This window comes from Parasteatoda tepidariorum, chromosome 1 (genome assembly GCF_043381705.1).
Source record: "Parasteatoda tepidariorum isolate YZ-2023 chromosome 1, CAS_Ptep_4.0, whole genome shotgun sequence".
In the NCBI taxonomy this organism is placed as follows: Eukaryota; Metazoa; Arthropoda; class Arachnida; order Araneae; family Theridiidae; genus Parasteatoda; species Parasteatoda tepidariorum.
Genome location: NC_092204.1, coordinates 106,627,958 through 106,655,916, shown reverse-complemented (window position 1 = coordinate 106,655,916; position 27,959 = coordinate 106,627,958). Strand labels below are relative to the sequence as shown.

At 27.7% G+C, this 27,959-nt stretch overlaps 2 protein-coding genes across 6 annotated transcripts in view; one reads left to right on the top strand and one right to left on the bottom strand.

Moving 5' to 3' along the window:
- Positions 1-881: 881 nt before the first annotated feature.
- LOC107441834 (Fanconi anemia core complex-associated protein 24) lies at positions 882-13,065 on the bottom strand. 3 transcript variants are annotated; one of them, XR_001583789.3, is made up of 5 exons: positions 12,754-13,055; positions 11,023-11,162; positions 10,002-10,154; positions 7,355-7,600; positions 882-1,876 (listed from the first exon to the last, which is right to left on the bottom strand). XR_001583789.3 is itself a non-coding variant. In XM_016055221.4 (5 exons), exons 1-5 carry the CDS (start codon positions 12,845-12,847, stop codon positions 1,779-1,781), a joined length of 627 nt encoding a protein of 208 aa, XP_015910707.1. In that variant the 5' UTR covers positions 12,848-13,065; the 3' UTR covers positions 882-1,778. The 3 variants fall into 3 exon arrangements, 2 of the variants coding, with proteins under 2 accessions (XP_015910707.1, XP_015910708.1); XM_016055221.4 differs by having other exon boundaries at positions 7,459-7,600; positions 12,754-13,065; XM_016055222.3 differs by lacking the exon at positions 12,754-13,055 and adding an exon at positions 12,436-12,558 and having other exon boundaries at positions 7,459-7,600.
- A 579-nt stretch (positions 13,066-13,644) lies between these two features.
- LOC107441829 (calcineurin-binding protein cabin-1) overlaps positions 13,645-27,959 on the top strand; it is a 74,007-nt gene continuing 59,692 nt past the window's right edge. Inside the window, exons 1-9 of one of the 3 annotated variants that reach the window (XM_071184738.1) lie at positions 13,645-13,711; positions 15,800-15,877; positions 16,001-16,114; positions 18,342-18,476; positions 20,528-20,629; positions 20,707-20,785; positions 22,652-22,781; positions 24,119-24,167; positions 25,478-25,578. In XM_071184738.1, the coding sequence (XP_071040839.1) occupies positions 15,800-15,877; positions 16,001-16,114; positions 18,342-18,476; positions 20,528-20,629; positions 20,707-20,785; positions 22,652-22,781; positions 24,119-24,167; positions 25,478-25,578 (788 nt within the window). In that variant the 5' untranslated portion in view covers positions 13,645-13,711. Of the gene's footprint in view, positions 13,712-13,734; positions 14,007-15,799; positions 15,878-16,000; positions 16,115-18,341; positions 18,477-20,527; positions 20,630-20,706; positions 20,786-22,651; positions 22,782-24,118; positions 24,168-25,477; positions 25,579-27,959 lie in introns of those variants that run through there. The other 2 variants (XM_016055212.4, XM_071184741.1) reach the window with 2 other exon arrangements.

Below are 27,959 nucleotides of genomic sequence, written 5' to 3'. Positions count from 1 at the left end.
TTTTTATTTTTACTGTTTTTCTAGTATGGTAAGACAGATAGCTGGTAACAAAAAAATGCTGTGATTTTCAATCTTAAAGTTATATTTTAAGAAATGAGAATGTTTTTTTTTTTCATTAACTTTGAATCAAAGTTTTTCTTATGATATCATTTTTAAAAGAGCATTTCTGAAGAACGTTATTTTTGATCGCCACTACTTGAAAAAGCGTTACATTTTCTTTTAAAAATTTAGAACAATTTTAGTTTTAGTTTCTATTTAGCTTTTTCTTTTTTAAATGTTCAGTTTTAAATATGATAGTCCATCAGTTCAGTTTAATTATGATAGATTTTTATTTTTTATGTTTTGCTTTTGGTGGACATTTTTAAAAGCTTTTCTGATACTTTTTTCTTTTTATGTTTACTTTTTTTTTTCGGAAAATGCTATTTTCAGCATTAAAGTTTTGTTTTAAAAATTAAGAGAATATTTTTTTTGCTATTTCTCTGTTTCTTTTTTATTCAACTTTACAACCTCAGTTTTTTTTTGTAGCTATTAGTTAGTTTTTATTTATCTTAGAAATTTCTTATAGATAACTTTTATAATTTTTTCTCCTTACCCCACACCAATAATATAGCTACGTCTTGATTAATTTTCAAAAATGACTAAACTTATTTATATATAAAAAAATAATATATATTGATTTTAAAAAAAAATGCTACTATTCGGCCATCAAATATTTAGTATTCAGACGGTTTGTTTTTCCCACTATTCGGTGTTTGTCAATTCTGCCAAATCACTATTCATTACATCCCTAATGAAAATATATTAAACAATACTTGTCGAAGTTTTTTTTTTTTTTTTGTCTCTCTGTATTTGCTACATGGTGCACTTTCAAAAAAAATTACTGTACACATTATACTTTTTTTATTCAATAAAAACAATATATTTTACATGCTAAACATATTTTCTCCACATCCATCTTAATTTTTTTAAAAATTGATGTTGTACCAAAACGTTAAAAAGTAAAAAAAAAAAAAATTCTTGCTAAATTGTTAAAATAAATGTGTTTTAATTATTTTTTCAATATGATACATTAAAAAAGATATCATTTTAAATAAAATACTTTACAATATTGGTACTTTTGGTGTATCCATCCTATACTTTATGAGGAAAAAAAAGCATGTTAACCTGGAAATTTTAAGATTTTTACCTGGAAAAATCAGGGAAATTTGAAACCTGATTTGAGTGGCCACTCTGTTTATGGAAGCTGTATTGTGACTATGTAAATGTATTGCTATTTTTTCTTAAAGCAATTTACCTAGTCATAATTTCATATGTTTAAAAAATGCAAATATATCATCTTCATTTTATATATAACTTGTGAAAAAAAATTCAATGAAAAATATATTAGTATGTAGTTGCAAGAAAACTTTTTTACTTTGAAGATCAGAATTCATACATGTTTGATAAAAATAAAATACAGGTTTTCTTAAAGGTATCTATTCTGATAAATTTGGGAAGAAATTTTCCTCTCCATACCTCTTTTCCAATGAATAACATAGTTTGCTATACAAAGCAACAATTATATTAAATTGTGAGAAATTCCAATGCATCAGAGATATGTCTGAGAAGATTTATGATTCTTTTTAAAAATTCCAGTTAAATAATTATGTAAAAAAACATTCATATAAATTTCAAAAGTTATAAATGTATTACGTTTTAAATTTTTTTAAAAGGCACTGTTGCTTATAGAAAGTTTTACACAAATTATAAACATATTTTTGTTATTCAACATGATTAAATTAACAATTATGAAAGAAATTATACACTTGTTTCGCACTACTGGGACCTATTACTTTGGCTAAATCCTCTTCACTGGCATTACAAATACCTCTTAAACCTGAAAAATAAACAATACTTAGATCGAACATACAATAACAATTTGAGAACATACAACTCCAATTACACTAAAACAGTATATTATTGCTGTTTTTTTCTTTTCTTCTTTTTGTTAATGATAACTGTGTGGGGGGGAATTATTGGTTCAAATGTTGGGCGGCTATGAATTTATTTTGGTAACTTTTTTTTATTGCATGTAAAAGGTTGACTAAAATATTATGTCAGCTTTTTTAATTCAAGGAACTTCTTAAATGACTGATCGAAAACAAGTACAGGAGAACATAGATATTGTTTTAGAAATCCTGGTCACAGCTCAGTTTTTCGCTCTGAGCTTGTTGCTATTAGAGAGGCATTAAATCTTGCTCTGGTAGCTGACGTGGATAATGTTTGGATCCTGACAGATAGCAATTGAAGAATTGGCCTACTATACTGGATAAATTGGGGCAGGATATCATTCTAAAATTGGCTGCTTTGATCCAGTGTGGTAGGGTATATTTACTATGGATTACCTCACATGTTGGGGTTAAAGGAAACAAAGTTAATGACCTGCTTGCTAGGAAAAGTAGTGAACTTCCGAGGTCCACTCCCTTTTTTTGGCTAATATAAACACCACTTGAAGGACCCTGCCCGAACATGCCACTGAGTCCCCTAGATCAATGTTCCCCAACCCGGTCTGCGGACAGGTACCGGTCCGTGGATCAAATGGTACCGGGCCGCCCATTTCATTGAAACTGAATTTAAATTCCTAGGTTTATACCCCTAATTAAATGCGCCATTAAAATTTTATTTATTTAAAAAAAAGGGGGCCCCGAAGATAGTGACATAAATTTTTTAATGTTTGTAATGTAATATCTTATTGGTGCCTCTGTGGGGTAGCTGTTGAATAAGGGGATGTAGTTTTTGATTTAGGCCTTCATTTAGTTTATCTAAGCGAAACAACTTCTTAAATATGTGACTGTAAAACTCAAGTTGAATATAAGTTTTTAAATTATGATATAAAAATAAGTCAACTACATATGAAGAGATTTAGTTAACTACTGTCATGCCAAAAGAGGCTTAAACATATTTCATGCCATTTAAAAATTTATATTTACTCTAATCCTTCTTTTAATAAATAGAATGTTAAAAGCAAAATAGAAAGTTGACTGTAATGTTTTAGTTGCAAAAAATGTCCATTTTTGATTTTCACGGCTTGTTTATTTAAAACTTGAGTTAAATAAAAGTTTCAACCTTGGCAATAATTAATAGGTATTTAGTCAAATCATAGATTTCTTTCTCATTTTTGACAAAGTATTTTGTAACTTCTAGGGTATGTATTATTTGGCCCCTATCTGTTTCCGTTGCACTTTCCATTATTTATTTATTTTTTCACATAATTTTTTATTTTAAAAATTTATTTTGATAATAAAAAAAATCCTTTACTTTTCTGATTATAATGAAAACAATTTCCTTTTTCTTTTATCTGCAACGCTTTTAAAGCTTTTTTTCCCCAAGAATAAAAACTTTATTTTCAACATCAGCCTCTTCATTGTATAATTTAACTTTGAATTATCCTGTGAAGCATCAAATACTAATATCCAATGAAACAACCTGGACTTGGTTGATAAGTATTTTCCTTTGTAAAGTTAATTTCTAACTAGATCCTTTTATCACAAAAATTATATATGTACTATTAAACCTGCATCAAAACCTATCTTTACATAACTTAAAAATTTCCTCAAAATTTATTGATTTTCAACTTTTTGAGGTGTTTGTACCAACGATTCAAATTCATCTTTTATAGTAATTTACATTAATAAAATTTAAAAAAAAAACGATCATGATCTGCAATAATTTAAAAGATAAATATGCATCTTGAGAAGCTGACTATTACAGCCCTTAACTTCAGGACTGTAACCAAATGTATTTTTGTACTGATATCAGCAAGTCATATTAACCTATGAGGTAGGTATTTTATTTATATCGTGCTAGAGCTGCACAATGGGATATTGGTGATAATCTAGGTAACATCCCCAATCCATGCCATCACAATTTTGACACTCTGCAAAAGGGATGACTCCTCCGCTTTGGTAGCCCGACAAACTGCGCTCGAAGTCGAGCACTTTACGGTAGAACAGTTTAACGAGGGCCGATACCGCGCACCCTCGGTCCATTCGTAGGGTGATCAAAGTGGTTACCCACCCTCTACTGACCACAGCCAGTGATGCTTGACTTTGGTGTTCTAATGTGAACCGTGTCTTTACGATCAGTCCAGTGCGGAACACATATGCATAAGATAAAATACATTTTAAAACTACCTATGAAAGGTTAATCAGAAATTTAAATTTTATGCTCGCAAATAATTTCTAACAAAAGGTACAAACTAGTGATATAATTTTAGTTAATTTAAGTTTAAGTGTTTTTTTTAACAGTTTGTAAAATTAATATGTATTTCTATTCAAAATATTTCTATTTTATTGCTATAAATAATATATAATAAATACAGTTGTACTTAAGATGTAGAGAAATTATGCAACACATTATTAAAATGAGCTCACATTAGTTTGAACAATGAGCTTGGAGTATAACCGAAGCAAATAATATATGACTAAATAACAAATGTTTGGCATACCATAAAATAATTCATATTTGGCCATCAGATAATTTATTTTTATTAATAACTTGAACCTTGTTGTTTATTTATTAAGGGTAATTAGCTAAATAAATTTATGATATAGACTGAGTGACAGAAAAAACACCTTTTAGAATCTATGGCTTGCAATGTATGTATTCTAGCTACTAAAATTAATATTCTCATTTCTAATATATATTAGTATCCAAATTAAAAACATAGTTACCTCATGTTTCTTATAGTTTTAAAATAATTTAATTTATCTAAATAACTATTTTCGAAAAAAATATATGATGATTAACTATGAGATTTTGGCTACTGAAATTTTTGAAAAGGTAGTTTTTCTTTTTAAAAAACGTTCTTTTATTTATAAAGGTTATCCACGCAACAGATGTGATTTTTAATATTCTCACATTAGAAGATTATGAAACTTAAGAGCAAATTACTTAAGCATTTTTTGTAACTAATGCTAACTTTCATTTTTAAAAAAAGAAAAACCATGAAAACCTACAAAAGTTATCCAAACAGCACCATGACTCTAATTCATGATTCATTAGGTGTTTATATTATTACCAGGGTTCGTGATGTTTTTGATTTTTTTTAAAAAAAATAAAAGAAATCAGATTTTTTTTTATTTAAATCGATTTTTTTGATTTTTATTCAAATACACTGTAAGAACTTTAATTTATGATTAAAAAAACTTTATAAATGCTTAATCAAAATTAAAATTAAAACTCTATTATAACAATATTTCAACTTACTAAAATAATTTTTCATTATAATACATAGCTTTGAATGCATGGCAACCATTTTGAAACAAATGCACGATTGAAATTTAAGGACTAGTTCAAATAGAAAATTTAAAGAATACTTTATGGGTCTGTCTAGGTTTTTCTGAGAGATAACTATTTTGTGAAAATGTAGATATAATTTTTGAAAATTAAAAGTTTGGATTTATCGTTTTCTTATGAGACACAAAAATAAAATTTTAAGAAAAAAGTTTTCTGTGAAATTATTCTACAGTTTTTCCTAAAGTTAAATTTGTGTAGGTATGGGTAAACGGTAGTAAATTTGGGACAGACCCCTGTACTTAAACTATTAAAACAAAGTTTCAATTAGCAAACCATAATTTTAATTTAAAATTTCTTTTTTTTTCCACTTGATTTTTAAAATGACAAAATAAATGTAACAGATTGTGTTTATAAATGTAGTCATTCATCAAAAAATAAATATTTAATCTATATATTTTTATATTAAAATATTCACTTTTAATTCTATATCAAAATAGGTAAGTTAAGCTAAAAAAAATTTTTTTCCACAAAATTTCTTTATAGAAAATCAGATGTCAAAGATACTGTAAACATATTATGAGAAAAAATACCAGTTAATAACCCTACTGCTTCAAATAGACTTTGAAAGAGTTTGAAAGGGAAGAATGACACTATATCAGGAAAAAAATATCTGAATTTATTGGCCTTTTTTTTTCAATCTATTTTTGGCAAATTAGGTATTTTCTTTTTAATATGCTTTTAAAAAAGCTTCAGAAATATACATTTTCCACCAATAAAATATAATGTAGATTTTAATTCCATGCTTTTTCTTTCAAAGGGTAGAATTTTAATTAACAATATTTACATTATTTTTTGAAAAAATTCATGTTTGATAATTACTTTCTACAGCTATGCAAGTCTATATTAAGACAGCATTAAATGTTTACTTTAATCTGTACTTTCTATCTCAAGAATCAAAAGATTTTTAATAATGTAATTTTCAATGCGTTGGAATTTAACACACTCCAAGAAAGAAAGTAATTTCGTTAACTAAAATTAATTAATGCAACAATTTATTTAAAATAAATTTTGAAACTAAGAAAAGAAAATAATAAAAGTATCAATAATTTAAAACACTGTTTTTTAACTTTTATAATCAATATATATCAAAAAAGTTAGTTGATTTAAATCAATGATTTTTTAAAAAAAATCATTTGATTTAAATCATGATTTAAATCAACAAACCCTGATTATTACATTGATGTAAAGAACTAAGTTTACTTTATTATTGATAGCCAATGTTTTCCATAATACGACAAATTCGGTGGCCGGGCCACCTCTTCAGAAATTCTGATGCCGTCCCTGCCAAAAAAGTGACTTTTTCCACAATTGAAGGGACGAGACGTAGGGGACGACCACCTACAAGATGGATAGACGACGTTGAAAAGGACCTCAAGCTATTGGGAGTCAACCGATGGCGGGCCGTCGCACCGGACAGGGCCAGATGGAGGAAAATCTGCGAGTCAGCCTTGGCCTGTGAAAGGCTGTTGCGCTTATAAAGAAGAAGAAGAATTTTTCCCATGAAATTTAAATATTCAACTAGTGAGGGGAAGCCGCATTTAAAAACATAAATTTTATTCTAAAATGTAATGTAACAAGAAATGATAATGATCTAATAAAAAATAGCAACTACACTCATAATAATTTTTGAAAATGAAAACACTAAAGAAAAGAGAAGCCAGTGAAAATCAATAAGCTATTTAAAAATAGAAATACTCATAAACTATTATAATTTGACTTATTATTAAAAATTATTAATATTTATATAAATGATCAAAAAAAATTTTTTTCTCACACACATATATATATTGCATTACCCTGTGCGTTTTTTTAAATTTTTTTCTCGTATCTTTAAAAAACTGGTTTTGAAGCAGGGTACAATTTCATTGTTGCAATAAATTTAAAAAAAACTGAGTTTATTAATTGAGCAAAATTAAAGGAGTTTATTGAGAATTGATCGGTATTTTACTGTTTATTTTTTAACATTCTAAATCATCTATAGAAGGAAAAAACTATACATTTCTAAAAATTTCAGTACCTTAATTTTTTGGGTTAGTCAAATTTCGGATAGCCAGACTTTTACTGTATCACTGTGAACTGTACTGTATCAATAACCATCAAATAAAGAATATAAAATAATACTTTTGAATTTTAAGAGGATTGCTTGTGATTTTGTTTCTCCCAAAGATGGAACTGCTAAAAGTGTCTTCAGGAGATACGTTTCTAAAGGAGGAACTCTCCCCTTCATTCTGAATATAGTTTTATCTTCACTTCCCATTCGTACCTATAAATAATTGAAGTTTCATAAAAGTAAAGAAAAGTACAAAGAAATAAAGTAAAGAAGAGTGAAACGAAGTAAAATAAAGAACAATGAAGTAAAAAAAATTTAATCAACTATAGTAAAGTCCAATAAAGTAAAAAAAAAAGTACAATGAAGTAAATATGTAATTAATAATAATAACTTTAAAGCAGTAATTGTAGTTTATTGAGTTAATTATGAATTATTGTTGGCAATATTATAAATATAGCAAAACAGGTTCTAAGGTGTATCAAAATTTTGTTATTGAAATGTAGCGAATTTCCCTTGAGTAATCTTAAAATACATAGTTGTTTATAATTTGCATTTAAGATTTTATTTTATTTTTTTAAAAATGAAATAGCTAATCCACTTCTTATTGAAACTTTGAAATAATTATGTTGAGAAAAAGACATAATTTTTAACTTTTATATCTACAATTTTCCTTATTATTTCAGTTCAATAGGGGAGCTAATATCTTCTCAAGGGATCTTCAAACATACTCTTCTATGAAATCTTAATACACATTGTGCAATTATTATTATTTGATGTTCATATAATTGAAATAAAAAATTTTTCTTTTGTTCCTATAATTAGCATTTTTTTGTTATGTAAACGTTTAATATAATCAGTATTTCTAACATTTTAACTTGAAAATTTAATGTAACATAAATTTAAAGTTCAGTAAAAACAATCTTTGAGGGCATACATTTTTTTTTTAACCTAATGATTCAATTAAACTTAATAATTGCATAATTTTATAAGCTTTAATACCATTAAATATATTTATTACAAAGGTTATAAGAGTTAAATTTCTCATAATACAATAAGAAAACATAAAATTGTTGCCTGAGAAATGATTATTAGAGTTGTAAATAATTTTAGTATTGAGTGTATATTAAACAGGGTGCATCAGAACATGTAAATAAAGTTCAATTCATAACTAAATTTGTATATAAAAATTTGAGAAAAATACTTCTTTTCATAAAAATATTTTTTTTTTTTTTTTAGGTAAAGGGTCATAATATAGAAAATTATGTGAACACATTTCTTCCAAATAAATAAATTGTTCAGTGAAGATGATTTAATAAATTTTTTATTTATTAAAAATCTTAAATAATGTGATGCCACAATTGGCATTAGTACATATTTTTTTCCTATCCTTTAAAATATCTTTGATTACTTAAGCTTATTTTATTAATAAAATAAATCAAGGACCCAATCTTTTTAAATGAACAGAAAATATTAATTTTTTTATCGATCAATGTAACAGATACTTTTTATTTCATTACTAATGCAGACTTATTAATTCACTGTCGCGCCTAATCGAAAACAAAAATCTATTTTTAACTTTTTATTTTAAATTTCTAACTACAAAATGTTTTAGTTGCATGGTTGTAATAATTCCCATAAATTTTGCTGGCGACTCGTGATCGCCAAGGCATTTTTTAAACCCAATATTGATATGCGGGGTTGGCTTTGTTTTGGCTGTGTTATATTTCAATAAATCGCCAACTTTGGATCTCCTACCCATGCTTCTCCTGTGTTTGTTAGGAACACTTGTATCCACTTTTAATTTCAAATTTGTGGAGACTGGGAGAGACCTTTTCGGACCTCCCCAGTCTCAATTTCTAACCGTCAGAAATGATATTTTGGTTGTATAAACTCTCGATGTGAGATTATCTGATTTGATCCCTTTAGGGGATTTCTTTTTTTGTATGTGAATATGGCCATTATCCATCATACCAAATCTGCTTAATAAATCAAATTTTCACTAAACGATTTATATTAATTTCCTGGAGATGATCATCTTACCACAACCATAATTTTAGATGTATTTTCGTACGGCCAAGTAAAATCCCAGATGAATTTTCCTATACTACCATAAAAATGGCAATCACCTCCACCAAAAATGACCTCTTATTAAAATATTTAGCTTTAAAACCTTAAAATAACAGATCATTTCCATTTTTGGCAAGAAGGGATGGTAGGTAAACATCCCTCTCAATAATTAGAAATCTCTAAAAGTACCTCTCAATATTTTTTGTGAATTATCATCAATTTAAATTCTTTCGATTAAAAAATAAGAAATAAATAAAAATAATACATTTTTTTGCAAGTATTTAGCACATCTGAGAATTTTTTTCTTATATTTGAAATTTAGTGAGATATTATGACTGTGAAATATAATTTCATTCCCCTCAAAAATTGGGCCTGTAATACAAATTGTACAAAGTGTATCAATTTTTCAACAATTCTCTTGCAATATCCTGGAAATTAAGTTTACCAAAGATATTATTTAACCTTAAAATATATATTAATGGTAAAATAATCTAATAAATAAAGAATAAGAAATAGAAATTTAATCTTGTGCAAAAATTTATATTACCATGGAAATAAGGACTTGAGTACATTCTTCTATTCCTGTCACTGGAATAATTCCTAAGCCTAATTCTAAGACAGTAAACTTCTGCATATTGTAGAAATATTGACCACTAATAGCTGTTTTTTCTACAAGCACAGCACTTCTATCAAAATTAGCCTTAATAAAAAAAAATTGCATTCACAAGCTATTGTTAAACAGCTTACTCATAACATTAAAATATAACAATTAAATGAAAAGACAAATTGAAATACTGATGTTAAAATCTTTTAATCAATTTAAAATCAAATGTTGTTTTAATATTTTTAGCTATCTTTTTCATTATTTTTAGGGAGTTAATAAATAATAGAATTGATTGAATTAAAACTTCAAGAAACATTGAAATTTAGAATTATGTATGGGAACAAATTCCAAAAGTAATTTCTAAGTATTACTAAAATGCTTATAAATAAAATGAAATATTATGTCTGTCTGAAAATGGAAAGAAATTTAGGTGTCAGGGGGCATAAAAAATTGCAAAACTATTATTAAAACCAGTGAATTAATTATCGAAAAGTTTTTTTTATGGCCTCCTGAAACAGAATAGTACCGAAATGTATATAAATCAAAATTTTCAGGATGCTGGATATATACAACAACTTTTCTTCATTTGTAAACTGTATATTTTTTTCACTTGGATTTTTTAACATTCCCTTTTTCATGGTTTTTTTTTTAGTTTTGCTCTTTTTGTTTTTTTGTTGAAGGCCCAATGAAATTTGTTATTGTATGAAAATTTTATTGAATTTATCATATTGTATACACTTTCAAAACTGGATAAAATAGAAAGATCAGAGTTTTCAAATATTTTAAACATATGTCCCACAAAAATTTAATTTTACAAAACGGTGATCATGATTTTATAAAAGGATGGTTTTTTTCATGTTTTGATATTGTAATGATTCCATTCTTGCAGAGTTTATTTTAAAAAGAGCCTGATTTCATAAACCAGTTATTTTATTAGTATTGGTTACTGTATTTTGTTATTTACCTTTTTTAATTTAGCTAAATTTCTTTTGTAGTTGGTTTCAGCCACTAAATCAGCTTCTGTTACAAATATAACTCCAAATTCCGTAGCAGGATAAAAATCTACGAAGTCCATAGAATCCACAATCACAATTTGTGCACGTCCTGCATAAATAGAGCAAATTAAATATTAGATAAAACTTTTGCAAGAAAAAAATATATTATGGAAAAAAGAATTTAAAAACATAGCTTGTTTCAGAGGCAGAATTAACTTCAAACAAATAAAAGTATTAAAATAAAAAAAAGAACTCCATCGGAAATCTTAAAATTTTAACATATTTTTTCCGCCTCTAAAAAATATAAGAATTAATTTAAGTTTATTAATTAAACTTAGCTATTAAATAATTTTTTTTAAAATTCCAACTAATACTAAAAGAAACTAATTTTTAGAACCCTTACACTAGATTTTGCGAGGGAAATGAATTTACATAAAACAGAATAAAGGTTAAAAGAAATAATTAGAATATTACAAAAAATTAAGATTTCTGTACTGGTGCTTGTCCAAAAAAGTCACCAAGTTTCAGCAACAGTCAGGCAGTGGCACGCAAGAAACCTTTTCTTAAAAAAAATTTTGTTGTCAAAACCATCATTAACTCGAAAGGAATCACTAGTATCCTATACACAGTCAAATCTTTTCCTAATTTTTGAAGTTTAAAACCCATTAGACTCCTCAGCAATTGTAGTTGGAACAACAGATCAAGACATGGAAATATCTCCCAATAGTCAACTTCAGGTATACCACTAAGTACTTTTTAAAATTGTTTGCAAGGAAAAGAAAACCCTTTGGTGGCATAAACAGGTACCAATACAAAATATCCCAATGAAACTTTTATGTCTTATAGATTGCTCTCTATTCTGGCAATAAAATAAACCATCAAATAAAATGAATTAAGAACAATGTCATTTTATCTGGTTGCTCTCTGAGTTTTATTTTTCAAAGTTTCCCCAGTCTGTGAGGGATTTTCATGTGCCACTGCCCAGAAATCATAAGAACTTGAAGATTAATTTGGTACAAATACACTAATTAGTAAATCTTCCAAAGATGAGGATTTAGTGGGATAGCTGGGAAGATTTTCATATTCTGTGGCAGAATAATCACCAAGCCTTAGCAACTTCAAGGTATAATTGGCAGCCACCTCTGAGCAAACCTCTTTATGTTCTTTTTTTTTTAGTTGCAAGTTTGTAATCCATTTGGCACATTGGCAATTGTAGTTAGCACATCAGATCACCCTAATGAAATACCCCCAGAAATTTTAAAGTATATTTTACTTTTAATATAAATTTTAAAGTATATATACCCAGAATATTTTACTTAAATCTTAAGTGATTAAAATAATAAATAAAATTTAAAAAAAAAAAATAGTTAGCAAAAGCTTACATTTTTTGAGGACTTTTCACTTGCGTCCAGCGAACCAAAAAGTAACAATTTCAATTCAGCGAGCTACCTAAATTTTAAAGCTTTTTAGACTAAAATCTTACCACAGTTAGTCAATGAAAGAAAAAAATATATATATAATATGTGGTAAGTTATAGAGTCAGAGTCCCTAGGTTTGGCGTATTAAGTATTACCAAGATATGTTATTTCAAACTATTTAGTAGCTTAATTTGAAATTCATGAAAGCATTTTGAAGTACACAATGATAACAGCATTAAAATACATTATATATATATATATATATATATATATATTACGTACTTTTTAATGATCTAAGTAAGTCTGTGTCTTTCCATTTATCATTAACGAATATATGTCCAGGAGGAATATTTGGTGGATAAATTATTTCTGCCATGGTTCTACTATATGTTCACTTTATAAATATTCGACGATTTAATCAATGAATGAAGAAATGAAATTGTTAGCTGTAAGAACTGTTAGCTGAACTTATTAGGTTTGAAAAAAAATTGCTTTACAGCAGTTTTTGTTTATTTCGCGGTTAAAAGTTGCACAGTTAAAAAAGTCAAAAGTTACATTCCAAAAGGACCATTTTCACTGGCTACAATTTTCTCCGTATAGTGCTGATGACACTAGGCAACGGAGGCAACCGGTTTTTGGAGCTCAAACCTCGCAGCCTTCGAACGAGCTGAGTGCTCCTTAGCGAGAGTGCTCCTTAAGTTAATTCAACTAAATGAAATTCAAATTTAGATTAAATTAACTACAACATTCAAATTTAGATTAAATAATTCACAAATAAATTTAACAGGATGTTTTTCCACACCCATTATCATAATATCTCTCTGTATTGGTTTATTATTTTTTTTTAGCTTATTACTATTTTTTATTTTTAAGCAATAGAGGTTTGTTGTTGTTGTTAATTTACGTCGCACTAGAGCTGCACAATGGGCTATTGGCGACGGTCTGGGAAACATCCCGCCGGAGGATGATCCGAAGACATGCCATCACAATTTTGATCCTCTCCTGAGGGGATGGCTGCCCCTCTTCGGTAGCCCGACGACCTGCGAGCGAAGTCGAACACTTTACGGTAGCACAGTTTAACGAGGACCAATACCGCACACCCTCGGTCCCTGCGCAGACTGATCCAAGTGGTCACCCACCCGCACACTGACCGCAGCCAGTGATGTTTGACTTCGGCGATCTGCTGGGAACCGTGTCTTAACAATCAGTTCACTGCGGGACGCAATAGAGATTTAAGCCAGTAAATTTTTTTGTTTATATCTTTTTTCTTGGTTTCTGGCAACAATAGCAATCCAAACACAGCAGAAGCTTCAAAACCTTCAAAATCATATAATAACGCTAAAAAAGACACTAAATTCTATTATTAAATTCAGTATCAGAGTTATTGACTATTAATGTACAAAATTTTCTTCTAAAATGCTCCAGGAGAAAATAAAAAGTTATGTTAAACTTAAATTCAAGCACATTGAAAATATTATTTTAAACTTTTTCCATTTTTTATAATTTTAATTTGTAACATATTAATAGTCGAAATGGTATGTATACAACAATTTTTTATATTAAATTCGATGAGTTTAAAACTTTCTTTTTTATTTACATTCAAATCTAATACTTTAAAATGTATTACTTGTATTTTATACAGCATCCTTTTAGACATTGATGGGACTCAGCCGGTATGCACGTTCTCGGACCTGTGCTATGTTTGGCGTACCAGTTCTGAGTTCTCAAAATTTTTTAAATTAAAAATCTGTTCTTTAAAGTGGTAGGGATCGATCCAGGTTTTATTATTTGGGTCTGATTTTTGTGAACAAATAATAAAATTAAAAAAAAAAAAAAAAAATTAGTGAATTTTTTTTAATAAAAATCATTTAATTTTGGGAAGATTTCTGAAATCTGTAGCTGAATAATCACTAAGTCTTGACAACTTTCGGCCAGCAGAAACTAAAAAATCATCACAGAAAGGGATCAACTCGAACAGCATAACTTGTAGCTACCTCCAGCAAATCTTTATATGTTTTTTTTTTTTTTTTAAATTTTCCTGTTTAAAATCAATTTGGCACCTTGCCGATTGTAGTTCGTCTGGCAGATCACGATGTAGAGATATCCCCTCAGTTTTTACAATCACAATTTTTCTTGTAAATATCCACTTGTTTTTCCCATTGTTTTTTTGGCAACTTCTTTAAGGTTTTCAAATTAATCCCAACACATTTAATGCATTAAAACGACATGCAAATTTAGATTGTGAGTTATCACTTTTGACTAATTCAGTTTGTAAAATTGTCATCCCATTAAAAAATTTCAAGTTGTTTGGGCGATATTTGTTTTGTATATTATTTATCATTTTTGTTGTCCTTTCCACATGGTTTTTCAAATTCTGACAGTTTTGATTCGATGTTATTACGAGATTCAAACCTGAGCATTGCATCTTCTATTTGAGACAATGCTGTCGTAAAATCACATTTTCAGATTTTTTATTTTTATGATTCCACTGAAGAACAATTTTGTTTGATTATTTTTATGAAGTAAAATTTTGTGAAGTTTTTTCTTTTACCTGGATGAATCCTTAAATACAAGATGTAACCTGTGTTATTATATGGGGGAAAAATTACGATTAATGTTTCTGAAATCATTTTCTATTATTCAATTTAACCTGATTTAGTTAGCAGTTTCTAGCATTTCTTCAAAATATATATGAACAAAATACATATAACTTATAAAATTTAAATCTTAAATATATTTAGTATTAATATAATTCCTGAATTGTTGTTTTTCTTACGTTTCTAAATTCAAAATTTTAATAGTTTTGCGATCTAATAGCAATCTTTTAGATGTTCGCAGCCTAAAAATTGTCTAATTTTGAGATTTAAACAAAATCAAATCAAATTTTACTAAAATATGTACCGCTGCTGGCAGAAATTTCTACTTCAATGTCTGTTTGTGCCAATTAAAATCCCCAAAGCTTCGTAATGAAATTAACATGCTGTTTAACTTGGGGATAAATTTAAAAAATATATTAGGACTTGCACGAGGATGGTTACATGTTTTTACTTTTCAAGTTTGCACCTTTTTTATGATCCTTTTTTTTAGTTTTTCACTGAACTTTGCTCAGAAGTCACCAAAATTTGGTGATTGTTTTGGAGAAGGTACAATATTTCAAAAATCTTTCCTATTTTTTAAATGACTTGTATCTCGTCTATACTTTTATTAAAATTTCTAACTTACTCATGCTTTTTCTATTTCTATGTAAACCATTTTATGTTTTAAGTTGGTTTAATAATGTATTTATTTAAATAACATTTTAATAACTAGTGAAATTTATTCCTTACAGATGAAATTTTGTGCACTAAATGAGGCTTCTCTGTCGGAGGATGATGGAGATCCCGAATTAGCTACGAGAGAAGCTCAGGTATAAAATTAATGCGCTTATGTGTGCTATACATAAAATTGCATTTATCCAAAGTAATATACATTCTTTTTCCTCTTTGTGTTTAAGGAAATTGTTTTTATAAATTATATATATATTTTTTAGGAAGAAGAAGCTTATTTGTTATATCACCAGGCCCTCAAAAAACAAAGTGATGGTGACATAGAAGATGCTGAAAAATTGTTTAAAGAAATATTGGAAATGGATTTTTTAACTCAGGTTGTTTATTGAGGCTTCAAATTTTTGATGAATTGTAAAAGTATTAAATTAGTTGAAATTCTAATGTACTAGTAGGTTATTAGCAAATCTAATTTAAACAAATGCTTTGTGAGCTTACATTTAAACTTTTACTTGCTATACTTCCCTATCCTTAAGTAGTACGTGCTCATACAAAGATAAGATACTGCTGAGATATGTTGCAGTGTGAATTAAAAAATTAATGTGTGAGTCAAAATTAAATACATTCTTAACCTTTCAGAACAATTTTTATACAAGGTGCAATGAAGATTGTATACATTTCCAATGAATTTTTATTTGATTTTGATTTTTATGATTTAAACATTTAGGCCGTAGTTATACTTAGTTGTTTGAATGCATTAAAAATTTTCTTGACTTAAGTTGCTGAAGTTAGTCGATAAGCAATTGTTATCACATTGTCTTGCATTTTTATGTTCTACAAATTGCCCTATGGAAAGAAAACTAATTCCTTAAATAAAGGGTTTATTTCATATTTTTGCTGTTAAGCAGTGTAACAGCTTGTGCAAACTTGTACGGTCATCGAAGAAATTTATTTTTAATAGTAGCAGCATTTGATGTATAGATTTTAGTTTTTATAGTTAGCAACATTTTTACCGACCACGACAAATAGCAATTCAACGTAATTGTTGTTTTAGAAATGATATATTAGTTTATAGTTTCTTTTTATTGTTAATTTCATGGAAGTCAACTATGTTTTAGTTTTAAAAAAGGTTAATATATATATATATATATATATATATATATATGTTTGCAGAAAAGTGGCATTTTAAAATATTGATTAAAATCTCACTTAAATCTTGATAAAAATCGATGCGAAGTGGGGGGATAAACTGTAGCAAAAGAAAAAAGCAATTAAAAAAAGAAGAAAGAAATACAGCATCAATAGTAGTTAATGAATTGTATTTTTAAAAACTTACCTTTCACATTTAGTCTTTTTTCCCTTTTTTTTTCAAATTATTACGACCGCATCTTCAAAACCAGCCAGCAAGAAAGTAAAAATTATTTTTTAAAGAAAACCCAAATAATGTAAGATTTAATTAAAGTTTATTTATTTACATCCATTTCTAGTCGTAATTAGGAAATCCTTCAAATGATGCATCTAAGTTATCAAAAAGGTGTTCTATATATTCTTTAATTAATATCAGCTGTTTTTGCCAATGGCACATCAATCTCATCTAAGCGAGAATGGGACAATCCATCATTGCTTCCATCTAATTCGTTTTAGATCCCACATTTCTTTAGTGAATTAGCGATAGTTTCTTCTGAAACTGCCTCCCGATTGGCTAAAACTAAACCTATAACATCCTGCCGGGTTAGCTTTTGACGAATAATTATGCACTATTCCCTTCTAAATGTGCTCTTGAACATCCAAGACACATCAACAGGTTACTAGGGGCTTGTGTAATCTACTGGAATGAGGGCTACATCCGTGTCCAGGTTTATTTATCCTTTCTAAAATAGGTGGACTCCTATGGGTCACTACCCTGTCGAAAAACAGCAATCTTAGCACATCATCTTGATTACTACCCCAAATCTTATCTATCCAAGATTCGATCAATATGCTTGTCATTCATCTGTTGATGGAGCAGGTAATTCAAATGTTTGACGGAATTCTTAAATCCTGGCTTACATGTATTCTGATGTGGCTGGTCGATTCCTTAAGGATAATAAATGCAGGGAATTTCTGGCCCGATGTCATCATTGCTAATGATACTGTAAATCCACTCTTTTCACATCCTGTGTTATAAAACTTTATTTTATAATTTCCCACCACATCTTTGGTTCATGAATGTAGTTAATTGAACTGTACCATTGTTTAAGGTACATGTTTGCAATATCAAAACTCTATAGTCATTTTTTTACCTGCAAAGATTCATTTACAGACAGCATCATCGTCGAAAGACAGTTTCTGAACCATTTAGAACATATTTCCCATGTACCATTTTAGAGTGCAGTAGTTCATGGATGTGAAACTTGCTATTTTAAATGGTAGAAACTGTTTAAATGATTAAAACTATTTATGTTTAACTTATAGTGACCCTAAAACTTTTCCTTGTGTCTAAGCTTGAACACCTATCTTCTTTAGGGGCTGGAATAGCTTTCGATATCAATAAGGCTATCATATTTTTATCTTAAATAAATTGTTTGTGTTATGTTAATTTATATTTTTCTTTTAATAATGCTCTAGGTTCAGCCAAATGAAGAAAAAGAAGAATTACCTTTACGGCCTGCTTTAACTTTAAAGTACCTTTTATATAAAAATCTTGCTACAATTTCAAATGACAAAAAGGATTTTAAGTCTGCTGTGGAGTATTTTCTAGAGGTAAATTATTTTTCTCATTCAGTAAATTTTGTTACTTCTTAGTGATTCTTATTTCTTTTCCAGATGTTAAATTTTTTTTCATGCTCTTGTCTCCAAGACGGACTTTTCTTATTAAGACTTGGCTTAATAATGCTTTTGCCTACTTTTGGTTTAACTTTTTTTGACCAGTAATTTATTTCTCAATTATTTGTTTTGGTATTTTTATAGTTTTGTATGTGATGCTTAAAGAATTAATCCCTTTAAGAAAGTTATGGTTAATTAGATTTTAAAAAAATGAGTACCTTTAATCAATAAAAATGAGATCTTTATTAAAAAGTAAATGTAGGAAGTTAAGCTTCTCCCAAACCTAACAGCATAAAGGCCAGCTAAGTCTTCTTATATAACAAGAGTAACTGCAGGTGTCCACACACACACATCATCATCAGCTTACCTAACTTGAGCAGCTAATTTCCTCACACTTTCTATTATGCAGTTAGGTTTGGGAAGGTTAAATAAATTGTGTTCATAAATGCTGTTTAAATTATGTTTTTTTTATTTAAGTTCAGGTTGAAAGAAAAAGTTAGAAATACTGATCAAGTTATCTAAATTTTTAATTAAGAATTTATTGCTTGCAAATATTTTAGTTATTTAGTAAATACTAACCTAATGTAAAACCACATAAATCTACAAAGTTGTTTTTTATAAGCGGGCAAAAGCAAATGTCTTTTTAATGAGAGAAGTTTTCCCCCCAGAAACCTTAGACCTTGAGGGGGTAATAGGTCATTTCTATAACAGTTTTAAATGGAGGTCTATGAACGTTTGCCTTTTCCCCACCATCATATATTCTTCACCTTGCGTATCACTTTGATCTGTCTTTCGTTTATTTTGTCACATTTATTTTTATGATTTATTTAGTTTATAACATTGCATATGGAAATATTTCCATATCTCGTAATCTGAATAAAAATAATTGCCAAATTTTGATGTCTTTGTGCAGTGACTCCAAGAAACTAAAAATAAACCGATCAGGGAATAGGGCAAACTTAAAGGGTGTATCCCAAAGTCATACTGAGGCACACCTCAACATGTCTTTTATTTTTGAAAATTGCAGCTTTAAAATTCATTTAGCACTTTGGCAATTGTAGTTTGCTCGACAGATCCCTATACAGATAAACCCCCATACTATATAGAAATATCTCCCATGTTTATGTTTTTTGCTGTATAAAAACTTCTAGCTTTTGTGGAACATATTCTCTAAGATGCATGTGTGTGCAGCTGGGAACATTTTTAAGAGTAGCGCCCATTTTTTTTAAATACTTGCCTAATTTTTTTAAAAAATTAAATAAAACAACTTTACCTGAACACTGTTATTTACAATTTTTAAAAATTCAAAGAAATTCTGAAGAGAAATTGCTCTGCTACTGTACTTATTCTAGTCTTATTGTAGTATTACTTGCTGTAGTATTCTAGACTGATTTCAAGCAAACATGTGCATTGTTTTCAGGTTTCAAAAATTAAATCGTATTGAGGTTATAGAAATTTGAAATAATGTTTGTGATATAAAAGGTAATCCAATAGTTTGACAGATTAAAATTAAATCTACAAGATTAACCTATTTTTTATCTTGTAATTTTCATTTCAAAAATTGAAATTTTCGTTCATTAAACTTAGATATATGATATCTAAAATTATATAAATATTTGATGGAAGAGGAATGAAATGTATGACAAATTTTAGTTATGTCTTGCCCTAATTTATGGTCGATACTTAATATCGAAACTTATAGATAAATTTTAATAGTTTTTTTAATTATAGTGTATTTTTTATAAATTTGAAGGAAAAAATATTCACAAGGTATTTTTGTGTAAAAAATTTTTGTGCACAACTTTGCATGCTTAATTTTGAAAGAATTTAGTGGCTACTTTGTTCTTGTACCATTAAACTTTACACATAACCAACCACAAAATTGGTTAGAAATGTAATGATTATATCAGATTTATTTTTTGGAAAATATTTTTTATTAATATAAACATATTTTGTAAGGCCAATGTTTTATTTTCTGTCTCCTTAAGGCTCTTGAGATCGATGGTACTGATGTCATTATGTGGTTTCGAATGGGAAACGCTGCTATAAACATATCAAACTTCCCCTTAGCCAGGCTATGTTTTGAAGAGGCAAGAAGTTTTTCGTTATCTGATTTTTATGTGACTTAATATGAGACATAATTACAATACAAATGTTTTAATTTCAGGGATTAAAAAGCAATCCTAATCATTGGCCATCAATGGATAAAGTTATAACTGTTATGTATGCTCTTAATGACTATGCAGGTAAGATATAGAATTTATTATTGGATGTCTGAAAAATCAACTGAAGAAAAATGGAAGGAGATAGAAATGTACAATTTGCTGCGTACTGCTAAGGAAACTAGGAAATGGTTATCACTAAATTTTAAAGTTATTTACTAAGGTTTTTTAATTTTTAATAGATGGGGCTTCTGGCTGGCAAAACTATCAAACAATGTTGTTTACTGCATGTAGAAACATACAAACTGAAGTATTTTCACAGGCTTCTGTAATTTTTGTTAATGTAGACTGCACCACATTGTTGCTGTAATAGTTTTGTAAACATTGTTGTATGGTTTTTCTCAGTTGGCAGTACCATCTGTAAATGAACTTTGCAACTAATTTAAAGATTTTCTAAGAGAAATTTTTAGGTTTTCTAAGAAGAATGCAGCAAATCAGACATTTTTATTTCTTCCAATTTTCTTTTATTGAATTTTCAAGTTATCAGCCATTTTTAGGATACCCAATATTTAAAATTATGTTATTCATTTTTTTAGATGTTCAGAAGAATTTAATTTATAATTCTACTTTTATCAGCCATGATAAATTCCATTTAATTTGTAACTCATTGATGAGCAACTCTAAATATCTAAAATACAACTTTTAGCTTAAATAATTTTAAGAGTTGATGTTCAAAACTGTATAGCGTGCCATAATGTATAGGGTCTAATAAAGTATTAGCATTTTTTATTGTTAAAAGCTAAGACAATAATATGAAACGGAAAGTTAATATTAAAAAAAACATCATTTTGTTTCTTGAAATACTGTTTTAATAATAATTATTTTAAAGACACTGTTTCCCATATTTTAATTATTTTAGAATAAAAATAGATAAAAATAAAATCGCATTGCGAAAAATTAATCTGCATTTCGATGAAACTCTACTTGTTTCGAAATTTCTCACATTTCAAAAAGTCTCATCTCTGAACAAATTTCTCTTATAAATCTATGTTAATTCTTGGCTTGCTCAAATTTTTCAGTTCATCTTTGTATTATAAATAAATTTCAGAAATTTTAAATGATAATAAAGAAAATTGTTCTTCTGAATTTTTTTTTTTACACTCACAAAATTGAATTTTTTTTACACACTGTCACACGTTTTTTTTTTTTTACACTCATGCAGCCTCCAAAAGCCCAGCAAACATGTTGTAATTTTTTCCTCCCTCGAGTTTGTATTTTTGAAAATTGTTGCCTGTTTTTTAACTGGAAGCAAATAGATAAAATTAAGAAATATATAAAGTTAATACTGGTAATGCATAGTTTTATATATTTATTTATTTAATTTTTAACTTGTATGAATCTAAAGAGACATTTTTATACAGTGTTTGATTATAAGGGGTTGTTTTAAACATTCACTGTCTTTCTTTTTCTTCTTTTCAATTTCTTTTTTAACTAAGTATTTAATTAATTTCAAATAAAATGATTTATCTTTGATTTCTAACTTTCAACTTTTGAATAAAATATTATATAGTGATGAATGAGGTTTTTTGTAACATGAGATGTTATTGGTTGCAATAGTTTGTAAAATTTTGTAGCTATTTTTAAATTTATTTTCCTTTGATCTAATGTAAGGACACAGCAGCTATAAGTATGATTTTTCTTGAAAAACTGATGAGAAAAAGATTCTTGTAAACATTCTAAATTATAAATAGAGTATCAAGTACAGCAATTCATTTATTTTCACTAATTTTAATTTTTAACTTCAGTTTTTTAATGGTGAACTTAAATTTGAAAATTTTTAATTTCATAAAAATTATTATTTTTTTTGAAATTTTAATTAAATTAATTTTTGGATTATATGTTATTATTTGTATTTTTTATTGATAAATCTTAAACATGAATCTATTTTAGGTTGTTTATTTTATATTGCAAAAGCTTTAGAGAGAGAATGTTATTATTTAAAAGGACTGGCTTTTAAGGATGAAATATATAAAGAAGATCCCAGCTTAAAATCATTCTGCGGGAGTTATTTTAATAATTGGTAAGTTAATAAAAAATTTTACAGTATATTTTAAACAATATATTAACTTGTTATAATATATGAATTAAGTAGAAAGACTCATTAAATGATGTGATATGGTGAACATTATTATTAAAAAATTAAGACTTGACTAATTTAAAGCTACACGACACAATTGTATTCATTTATATAAATATGGTAATAAAATTAAAATTATATATTGTTAAGTATAATCTTCTTAATTTGCCTCAAGTAGCAATTCAAGTAGGCTTGCAACTGTGTTTAGTTTCAAATCAAATATTCTGATTCATAAATGCTCGATTAAGAATTTTTAAAATAAAATAAATAAGCAAAAAAAATTATTAGTATTATCTGATTTTGAGTTGTTTTGTTAGATTTTTTTTAAATTTTCTTTTATACTTTAATTTTTTTTAATTATTTGTTTAAAATAAGGGATTTGTTTAAGTATTAGATTAAAAACTTCCCATTGTATCACAATGTTTAAAAGTAGTAAAATATAATAGAAAATAAATATTTCTTGATCTTAGGAATTTAATTGGCAACAGCATTAATAATGGCTATTTTTATTAATTACTCTTGATTTGAAAGTTTGATTACATAATTTTTCTTGGATTTAAACCCTTGTATTACAGCAAAAAAAAAGGTATTGAAGTTTTAAGTTAAAAACCATATCACTGTGATTCTTGCATTTTAAAAATTTTGCATGCCATAATAACATTGTATTGGAAATGTGTGATTTTAGACAACTATGCGGAAATCCATAGCAATATTTTTGTCTGTAGTGGCAAAATAAATTTGCAGTGTGCGGGGGTTTTAAGTATTTGTTTAAATTACAAATTAGTGTCATTGAATTAAACTTTTTTCGAAGAAAAGTGTTGCATACTTTTATTGTAAAACCTTCTTTAACAACAAATCTCAGAATCAGTATATTTTTGATAATTTAATTTTAGTTCTTATCGCTGTTTATGCAATAGTAATTGATCTATTGAATCTACTCTTAGTGCTATCTTCTTTTTTTACTCAGATAATAATAAATTATGACAATTTGTTTCTATGCCACAATTAATAAATAAGTACCTAGCTGTAAAGAAATTATTTTTTAGAAGACTTTTTATATTTGCAAATTTTCCACTTTCTTTCCCTCTTAGTTATTGGATTAACAAAATAAAGCTTAACATCACTATCTTCCTGCATAAGTTTTATAAACTAGAAGCAATAAATTTCATAAAATATTCAAATCAGTTCAGCCATTTATGTAAGTTACACATAGAATTTGTTTCCTTACCTGTCTCTTATGCAATCTGATAATTTTCTTTTATTATTTTTTTTTATTACAGTGATTCCTCCATTCATTACATAGAATACGATAAAGAAGAAGGTCAAAAAGTGTGTATATTTATTTATACATATTAATTCTAAGCTCAGTATTTATTTATTTTATATTTAGTTCTGCACTATTGAGTTTCATTGTGAAAAAAAAATTGCTTTTTTTAAAAAAAAAATGCTTTATGTTTGCAATACACCTGTTATTCAACCAATTGAGCTTTTATTTAATAAGGAGCTAAATTATAAAATTAACCTGGCTAGGCGATTATTGCGTGCTCCCTGCATGACAACTAAAAATTCATTAGTAAAAACTCCGCAACTAGTGTAAGAAATTTTAAAACTGTTTTTCAAACTAATTTCAATGAGCTTCAAAAAAACACAGGAAATGTTAAAGGAAAATTCCAAAATGGTGAGTAGTATTTCAAGGTGTTAAAATGTCTTATGGAATTTTGATTTTTTTAAAGGAATATTCTTTAGCCAAATTATATTATTTAAATCATATTGGTAAAGGAATTACATAAATTAAAGATACTATTAATTTATTTACAGTAAAAATAATGAAATAAGTTTTTCTACTGAGAAAGTTGAAAACCTGCTATAATTTAATTAGATTAAAGAAGACTTAAGAGTATAAAATCTAAATTTTTTAATGAAAAATATTATACATATTCTTTGCCTTTTAATTTTTAAGCAAAATTTATGTCCTTATTACACTTAAGTGAATGTAGTTATTTTCAAGTATTATAGAAACTAAATTCTTTGTGGCTTGATACTAAACATTTTTTGCAGCCTTTATCTGTAAAAAGGCTATATATCCTTAATTAAATTAAACACTTTTCTATAACTGTTTCCAATGTATTAGTTAATTTTATAAGTCTGAATGTTTCATCTTAAACTGTTTGTTACCAAGGTGTGTTTAATAATTGCCGATTGTGAAGTGTCCAATCTTAATGCAGCTCTCTAAACAAAATCTCTTTATAATAATTATTTTCATTTAAAAAATATAATGTTAGTTATATTACATAAGCACCAATTTAATAATTTCCATATAAAAAAAAATAATTATTTCAAACAGGCTTTTTTAGATTAACTCATTTTTAACATTATTTTATATCAAAAATAATCTTAACCAACAGTCAGATAAAACATTTTTAATTGTTAATTCATTTCAAAATAACCAGTTCAAAATAACACCATCGGAATAAATTTGTCTTGTTATACTCGCCGAACAAAAAATTATTATGATTTTTTTTATTTTAGAAAATAATAAGTTTATCTTTTTTTTTTTTCAATTTACATAATTTAAGTGTGATGTTTGAATTTTTTTATTAAAAAATAACTAATTATGTTTTTAAATTATAAACACTTAGCTAATTCAAGAAGCTCTAGACATGAGAGAAAAGAAGCGTTCATTTAACAAGCCTACTATTCTTCCTACTCTATCATTGGGACAGCCAATTAAGGAGCTAACGTAAGTTATTAAACTCTCATAATTTAAAACAAACTTTAGCATGATGCTGTAAACTCCCGATTATTCATGGAATTTTGTAGTTTGATAAAAATTCCTCTATTTGTAATCAGCAGACTTGTAGGTGCTCGTGCGTACAGTGTGCAAAAAAATGATGATATTTTGCAGAAAATTTACATATAAGAATAACATATATATATATATATTACACACACACACACACACACACACATACCCACNATTGATTATTGTGTGAAAAAACTTATTGATATTGATCAAAACATAATGATCATATACATGTAATATAGAATTCCTAATAAAGAGTCTTTCTATATTAACTGATAAGCTTAAAACATATGTTTCTTATCAAGTTTAAGATGTAGAAGTTGGTCTTTCACAAAGAGCCATAAAAAGTCAAGATGAACTAAATAAGGCCAGATAGAAGATTATTTTCTGAAGTTAATGGGCAATAATTTGTAGATAAAGTACGCATTAAGGTAGTCCCAAAAATTTCCCAGAACCAGAACGGCGCTATCCTTTTAGCGAATCAAAATCTCTAAATTTTATCAATTGAATGACGTTTCATGAGGATAAAAAGATCCTTGCAACCACTCCCTCTCAGAACCTCCCTTTAAAAGCTCGGGACAGCCAAAAATGCGTGTCCTTTTTCATATTTCCATGGCTAGATAAATCTGGGCTAAAAGCCAAACATCCCTGAAATGGAGAAACCATCAATGTGAATATCCCACGAACACTGTTTTCCATACTCCATATAACGTTATAAATGCCTTTTTAAAAGTAGTAGCCTAAGTCTCTTCAATTATCTAGCCTTTAAAGGCATAACATTACATACATATATGTATAACATAAAAAGCTTCAATTAATCTTTTTATGTTATTCCTTTTCTGCAATTTCTTTTCTTTTATTATTCAAATCAAAACGCTTTCTCACACTTTTAAATTCACTTCCTGTCCTTAAATCTATTTTTGGCTCAAGTATGCATTAATTAAAAGTAAATACATTTCCCCCTTTACTCTTTGTGGGAATCGCGCGACCTATTTAATACACCAACAGTAATTTTTAAGATTTCCCACTTTTCCCTAAATAGAGAAATTTTCGGATTTTTTGCAAGATTTTCCCCACCAGAAAGACTGATCGAAGATAGAGTAAACGACACTTTTCGCTCGCCATCCATTTGAAAATGATCAAATAAAATGAATTTGGTTTCATTAAAGTCCTGTGTCTGTTTTCCGACTGCCACATTTTACATATATATATATATATATATGTTACGGACGGGGAGTGTCGATGATAAGCTTCAAAGCAGTCTAGGGTTGCATTTAAAGCTTTTAATATGAAAAAACACTTAAAAGACAATGCAAAATTATTAGAGCTGGAACATCTTTTTAGAGTTGCCGCCCCGTTGCTGTTCCGTGAATGAGTGCAGAGGGAGTCTGCTTTGGTGCAGATGGCGCTGCATGGCTTATGCAGCACTCGTCCATTCTGAGGGGTTGGTCCCCGACCAAGTTGAAATTCTGAAAAACAAAATGTTTAAGTTCAAATGTTCTGTTAACTGCAGAAAGCTGAAAGAGAAAAATACAAAAAGTCAATAGTTCTAGATAGAAAAAAAAATTATAAAGTCACAGTTTTAGTTGAAGAAAAAAAAAAGTTTCTACGCTATGTCCACAGTTTATGTAATAAAAATGTTTTTAGGAATTGTCCCATGGTTTCATCATATCAGCTGATGTGGATGTGACTGACGAAGTTTACAATAGTATTCAAAAGCGCTTGTCAACATTGACGAAAATTGTATGTGTGATTCATTAGGTAATAGTTGAACTCTTCGGAAATTGATTAAGCATTCCTGGGGCGTTGGCTGACATTCTCGTAATATAATATTTTTAACTTTTTCGTAATCTTGGAGTTCGTTCTCCGAAATGTAAAGTAAAATACTATTCGCTTTTTCACCGAGAATATTTATTAATATTTCCGATTTGAATTCTGGTGGAAAATTTTTGGTTGTAAGTGCGCATTCTAAAGAATAGGTTAAAATTTTTGGGTTTACTAGGAATCGGCATACTAAGTGTTTTAACTGATGTAATTAGACTTTCGAGATCTAAAGATAATGTTCTAATTGTCGCGTTTGTGTTTTCGGAATTATTTTGATTTGAGCCGGAGTTAATTGATGCTAATTGGATTTCTTTTTCGATTTGGGCTAACTTGATTTTTTCTTTTGCCCATTGTTCTGCTTCTTTTCTTCCTTCGACGATTAAATAAAACATGTTCTTAACAAATTGTGGTTCATTTTTGAACGTATCAGTTTTTTCTATAAGTTCTTTTAAACAAATAATAGTAGCATTTTCTGGAACAACTCATCCTAATTC